At 53.6% G+C, this 6,237-nt stretch overlaps 1 protein-coding gene across 1 annotated transcript; it reads left to right on the top strand.

Moving 5' to 3' along the window:
- The first annotated feature begins 1,027 nt into the window (after nt 1–1,027).
- On the top strand, nt 1,028–5,897 carry LOC123816842 (sperm acrosome membrane-associated protein 3-like). Its single transcript, XM_045836053.1, has 5 exons — nt 1,028–1,040; nt 1,900–2,172; nt 2,972–3,130; nt 3,572–3,650; nt 5,831–5,897. The coding sequence occupies exons 1-5, from the start codon at nt 1,028–1,030 to the stop codon at nt 5,895–5,897; spliced, it is 591 nt and encodes a 196-aa protein (XP_045692009.1).
- The last annotated feature ends 340 nt before the right edge of the window (nt 5,898–6,237 follow it).

Here is a 6,237-nt window from a genome sequence, read left to right on the forward strand (position 1 = left end):
TCCAGCATGGAGGGGTGGTCCTCAGTGTGAGTGCTGCTGGGAGCTCCTGTCAGACAGAGCTGACAGGGGTCCATGGGACAGAGTGGAGCCATTCCTGAGCCATGGTGGCAGTGAAGCTGAATTTCACTGGGTTGAAAAACAAATGGGAGGTGAGGAGATGGTAATTTCCCCCCTAGAGGTCTAGATGAGAAGAGAGGGAGAGAGACAGTTCAGGGTAGACAGAGACAAGTGTAAAGGGAAGTGTCCTGTCAGCTGGAAACATAAGTCCACCTATGCACACAGAGCAAGATGGAGCTGGTGGGGGGAGATGCTGAGGATGCTGAGAGAGGAGGTGGCCTGTGGAACAAGGCTCAGTGACAGGAAAGGGTGAAGCCCAGAGCTTGGAGCAAATATGGGCCTCGTTGAAGGTAGAGATTCCTCCTCTGCATAGCAGAGGGTGCAGTGAGGGTTCCCAAGGCCCCCTGAAATGTCTGTAAGAGTGATGGGCGAAGGCAGAAAGGGAAGGAAGTCTCACAGGTGACCACCTTGCTTTCTCCCTGATGAGGCAGGAGTTGAGGTCTCTTTGGAGCAAACAGGTGGGACATTGCAGGCAGGGTGGCTGGAGGACAGCAATGAGGGTCTTGAATACTACTTGAGAGACATGGGAGAGAGAAAGCTGACCAAAGACAAGCATTATTGTGGGTGCAATTACTTCATTCATAGCAGAAATAACAATGAACCTATTTTTAGTGCAAAGAGCCAAGTTCTCTGTGTGTCTTTCTTTTTCATTCATTTTTTTCAGCACCCCCATGAGGCTGATGTTATTAGTGTCCTCACTTTATGGATGATAAAAATGAGGCTTGGGAAGTGTCCAAAGTCAGAGATGTCATAAATCATAGAGGCAGGCTTCAAATTTAGGTCTTATAGCTAAACCAAATCTATAACCCTCTTCTCCATCCTGATGACTAGCAGTTCTAGCAGGTGGAGGTCACATGTTTGCATGGAAATTTTTTCTTGAGGTTGTACCACTGTTTTGCTTTTTGACCTTATGAAGGTGGAGGGTGAGTGTGCTTCAGTGGAGTTCACAAGGGACATGGAAAGGTTTGGCAGAAGTGGTGGTCAGGGAGAGACTGGAAGGTGGCAGAGCTGGGGAATACTGGGGTGATGATGAATGCAGGGGTGATAAGGCCATGGGAGGGGCTGGGTGAGTCAGAGTGGAGAAGGAGGTCATAACTAGATGCAAATGTCCTTGGTGATATTGGGGACTGGCCTCCAGAGCCAGAGAGGACAGGCCTGGAGGGAAAACCACATGGGCTGAGCTTCAAGGCAGGAGGGGCTTTGCAAGGTGAGGGTTTAGCAGGTGCAGTGGGTGTGGAAAGAGTTACAGTGCCGCCTGGGGGACCTGTGTGGGAGGGAGAAAGAAGAGTCTCCACCAGAGGGCTACAGGGGACAGTGTTTGGGGGAATCTCCTTTCAGTCAGGCGAGGAGAGGGAGGCTTCCTGGTGGAAGAGAATTTCCTATGCAATTGGGATTAGAGACTGTTTCACACCAATGACAACGCTCGGCTGATCCCCTCTGGGAATGTCCGCTTGTGCCCATTCCCCAGGAGGTCTTTGGATTCACATAAATTTTGGTCTCCACCCAAGCTTTGCCCCTTACTAGTTATGAGATCGTGGGCTTCAGGATTCAGTAATGCCTGGCATGTAGTGTGGAGCTCAAGGTGTGTTCATCTTCTCCCCCATGTCCCTGCCTCTTCCCTCAGCTTTTGGGGGATAGAGCAGGATGGGATGGAGAGCCGCGGCCTCAGGGAACCCGCTCCTGGATCTTGGGGTGTGGCCGAGGCTCCATCAGGGCTGCAGGGGGCTGAATGGCAGGGTTGGATCCTCCTCCCCTTTTGCAGGTGTTTCCCATCCTCCTAAGGGGTGGACTTCCCAAAAGGACGACCAGGACTGCTGAGCTGCCTGCCATCCCGAAGCCCAGCTGTGAGCCAGTGTGGTGGGGGCTCCACCTGGGCCACCTGCATGGAAGCCAGGCAGCAACTGTGCCCATCTGGGGTCCTGTGGCTGGCCTTTGCCTCTCTGATAAGCTGTCTGCTTGCCCCTGGCCAAGCCAAGGTCTACAGTCGCTGTGAGCTGTTCAGAGTGCTGCAGACTTTGGGCCTGGAGGGATATGAGGGCTACAGCCTGGCTGACTGTGAGTACCCCTCTTCCTGGTTGGCCCTGCCCCCTCTCATTACCTATTTCCTCTTCCTCCTGTCCCCCTGCCTCCCACTCAAGGGGTGTGGCCTCAGGAGCTTTCTGAGTCTCAGTTCTCATCTGTGAACAAGGGTGATGGGAGGTCACAGGCAGGGAACACCCAGCACTGATGGAATATATAGCAGCAGGCATCAGGCAGCCAAATCAGAATTGCCCTTCATTCCCTCAACAGCTAACGTCAGGATTCAAAGGAACAGAACAGTTTAGTCCCCTAATCTGTATCTTGGCATGATGGTCAGGCATTCCCGTGGATGCTTAGGGCGAACTGAGTAACCCAGCACTACAGAACTGTCCAAGCAGTGTGGGGAGGCTGAGAGGTACAGCCACATGTGGACCCATTTTGCCCTCATTCTAGGCCCCCCCCGCTGCAGGTCCCACCTGCATATTCCCGATCTTGCCTGGGGAGATTTAGTTGTCATTCATTCCAGACATTTTTTGGGGTTTCACTAAGTGCAGAATAGTGAGACAATGGGAGGATTACGGGGCCCAGGAGCAGGAGGCCCGAGGTCCAGGCTTGACTCTTGCTGTTTGGCAGCTGTCTGTAACCCTGAGTAAGTCAGTTTGTCCCTCGGGGCCTCAGTGGATTGGCCTGTCAAATACAAGGGAGGGCATGTGCGCTGACCTCTCGAAGCAGGTGTTGAGGCTCAAAGGAGCTAACGGGTGGGACCTGCACTGCGAGCTGGGCTTGGTTGGCCTTGATCATGTGACCCACAGGCCTGTGTCTCCACCCTATGCAGGGATCTGTCTAGCTTATTACACAAGTGGCTTTGATACAGAACTTGTGGACCATGAACCTGATGGAAGTACCAACAACGGCATCTTCCAGATTAGCAGCCGGACGTGGTGCAGAAATATCGACAGAAAAGGCCCAAATCGGTGCCACATGTACTGCACCGGTAGGCTGGGCCTGAGCCTGGGGCTAACTGGGGCCAGGCCTCTGCACCAGCCTTTGCTTCTTTCCCTTTTTGTTTGCTCCTCTTGCCTTTATCTCTGGGTGGGGACTTCCTTACATCCTGCTGGTCTTACCAAGGAGAACGGGATGAGGCAAATGATGAGGGTGGATGCTCCATGAATTAGATTTGGGTCCCAGGTGGGAGGCTGTTCTGAAACCTAAGTGAAAGGAGTGGGAATTGCTTCTGGTAACAGACAAAAGTGATAGAGTGAGACTTGTGTTTCCAGAAGGGTCAGGAGACAGGGCTGGGCTTAGGATGGAAGGGTGTGTGTGTGTGTGTGTGTGTGTGTGTGTCAGGGGGAGAAAAAGACTCACAGACAGATTCTTCATGTATGACCAGCTCTGACCCTGCTCCCTCAATGTGTTTCTCTGCCTCACACTGCAGACTTATTAGATTCCAATCTCAAGGACAGTGTCGTCTGTGCCATGAAGATATGTCAAGAGACCCAGGGTCTGAGCAGCTGGTGAGTAACTGAGCTGGAGCCCCCAAGGGGAGGTGGCCAGGTCTTGGGGACAGGAGAGGGAACTCACCTTTTCTGAGTGCCTGCTCTATCCCAGGCACCATTCCGTGGCTTCACAGTCTCATCCACACACTTTCCAGTGGCAGGAATTTCTACCCCTGAAGAGTTTACAGATGACACCTGGAGTTTCAGAGAGGATAAGCCCCTCACTGGGCGTTGTGGTGCCAGGCCGTGCTCTCCCAGGCTTCGGCTCTGTGGGGTGTCTGCCTCCAGGCCCACTCAATCTGCATCTAGCAAACCCTTTTTGTTTGGTTTTGATCTGTGGCATCTTTCGTCTAGCTAACTTTTATGTAAAGCCATGGTGCACAATAGATGAAGTACTAAATCCCCTACTGGAAGCAGGGTGGGCTCTCCAGAGCCTCACCCTGTCAGCCTTCACCTTTCCCACATGATGGGTAGCCCTCCTCCCTGGCAGCACACTGGGATACACACCAATAAGGCACCAGACTAGACCTCTGGTTCACAGAGGGTCCTCCAGGCGGTGGCCCCATAGCCCCCCAGGCTCTTCTGGTGGGAGTTGCATTTAGAGGCTGTAGCCTCCTTTACTCTCATCTCTGGAAGTGAGACCACCAAGGGCAGCATGTGGGGATGGTAAGGCACTCCAGGTGGCTGGTGCCACCAGATCCACAGACAGATGGGACAGTGACAAGGCTGGTGAAGTGACCAGAAGGCAGGAGATGTCCTGGGAGGGACTAGAGGCAGGGAGACCAGTGGAGGAGCCTTTGCAGGAGCCTAGGTGAGCACTGAGGGGTCGGGACGAGGACAGTTTCCCAGGGCATGGACAGCAGAAGGGCTGGGAATGAGGGGCTGTGGGGAGGCCTAGGGACAGGGGCTCCGTGCTCAGGGAAGGAGAGTAGGAGGTGAACATGGCTGTGAACACAGAGAAGACCTGAGATGGGCCTCCACAGTGGCCACAGCTTTGGAGACATGAGGGTTGAGAGCAGTTGAAGCCCTAGGAGCTGGATGTGGAGCAAGGCAGGCAAGGCAGGACGTGGCACATGTGTATCAGGTCAGGAAGCGTGAACCTGTCTCAACAGGAATGCAAGGGCTTGAGGCCTTGAGGATGCCACCCTGGGATGGATGACACTGGGCCTTTTGGATAAATCTAAGAACAACTCTCATTTGCACACTGTAGTGTACTCATGTCACGGATGCCCCCTCTGAGGTGTCCAAGGCTGATAGGAAGTGGTCCCAGAAGGTGGGAACCATGCAGCTTACCCCCCACCCCCCACGTGCCTACAGGGAGGACTGCTCTGTACTGGGTGTTGGGCTTTGGAGATGGCTGAGACCCAAGAGCTTGCCCACAAGGGGCTCACAGTTTAAAGGAAGAGACAGGAACCCAGTAGACCACACTGGTTTGACATGGCAATAGTGGTCCCTTAGGGACACTCTTGGTCATTGGGCCCTTTGACATTGCTATGAGGGATAGCATTAGTTATCAAATTTGGAACCCTTGGAAACTGGGACCAAGGAACCCCACAACCCCAGGATCTTGCTCATCTTCCTCATGATGCCAGCATGATGCTGGAACAAGTTACAGCCCTGAGTCTGTAAATGATAGTCACCGACAGTTGAAAGACCCAGGAGGACTGGGTGTGGGTTCAGCTCTGTTGTTCACTAGCTGTCACCCTTGGGCAAGTAAATTTGTATCTCAGTCTCAGTTTTTCATGTGGAACACAGGGAACATAGTATCTGCCCCATCTACCTCCCAGGGCTGCGGGGGGCGGGGGTGGAGGCAGGGGAGTGGGAGATGGATGTGCCAGAGTGATTTGTAGTGTAAAGGGGGCATGATGTCCATAGAGGCAGAGTGATGTAGGAAAAGAGCATCAGACTGGGCCCCAGGACTCCAAGTCTTTGCACTGACCCCTGCATGAACTGGAGCACATTACTCTGTCACCCCACTGGGAAAATAAGGAGGCTATGTAGACAACTATTGTTAAGGGGTATTCTGTTCCTTTCTAATTTCTGCTAGGTGACACAGTTTCCCTTTCTCCCTTTTCCTCGCTAACCCCTTTGTTCTCCTCACTTCTGGTTAGAGCACCAGCCTCCTTCCTGCGCTTGTCTGAGCAGGGACTGAAGGCTGCAGCTGACTGGCCTCTCCTCTCCCTACTCTGCATCCTCAGGGAGGCCTGGAGGCACCACTGCCAGGGCCAGGACCTCAGCGACTGGGTGGATGGCTGTGACTTCTAGGTCCTGTCTGGATGGACCAGGCCAGGCCCTGCAGGTGGGGAGATGTGGTTTGGGTCCTGCCCCAGGCAGGAAGACAAGCCAACTAATAAAGAATTGTTTAACTTAAGTGTGTTTCTCCGCTATCACTGTGTCTTCAGGTGGCTTGTTGAAGCCAGAGCCTCTCAGGGTTTCCTCACTTGTCCACCTGGTAGGGCCTCAGGTGGGCTCCAAAATGCCTACCATGGAAGGCGGGCCTCTATTCCTGGGGGCGGGAGCGGGGGCGGGAGCAGGGCCGGGGTTCATGACTCCCTTGAGCACACCTGGCAGAGTTTCCTAGATTCTTTACCTGAATGTAGCTTTG

Source organism: Phyllostomus hastatus, unplaced genomic scaffold (assembly GCF_019186645.2).
Source record: "Phyllostomus hastatus isolate PE091 unplaced genomic scaffold, TTU_PhHast_1.1 phas_contig_210, whole genome shotgun sequence".
NCBI classification, from domain to species: domain Eukaryota; kingdom Metazoa; phylum Chordata; class Mammalia; order Chiroptera; family Phyllostomidae; genus Phyllostomus; species Phyllostomus hastatus.

Coding starts and splice junctions, on each gene's coding strand:
- LOC123816842 (XM_045836053.1), top strand. Junction 3,131..3,571: donor GTGCCACATGTACTGCACCG/GTAGGCTGGGCC, acceptor CTCACACTGCAG/ACTTATTAGATTCCAATCTC. Junction 3,651..5,830: donor ACCCAGGGTCTGAGCAGCTG/GTGAGTAACTGA, acceptor CTGCATCCTCAG/GGAGGCCTGGAGGCACCACT.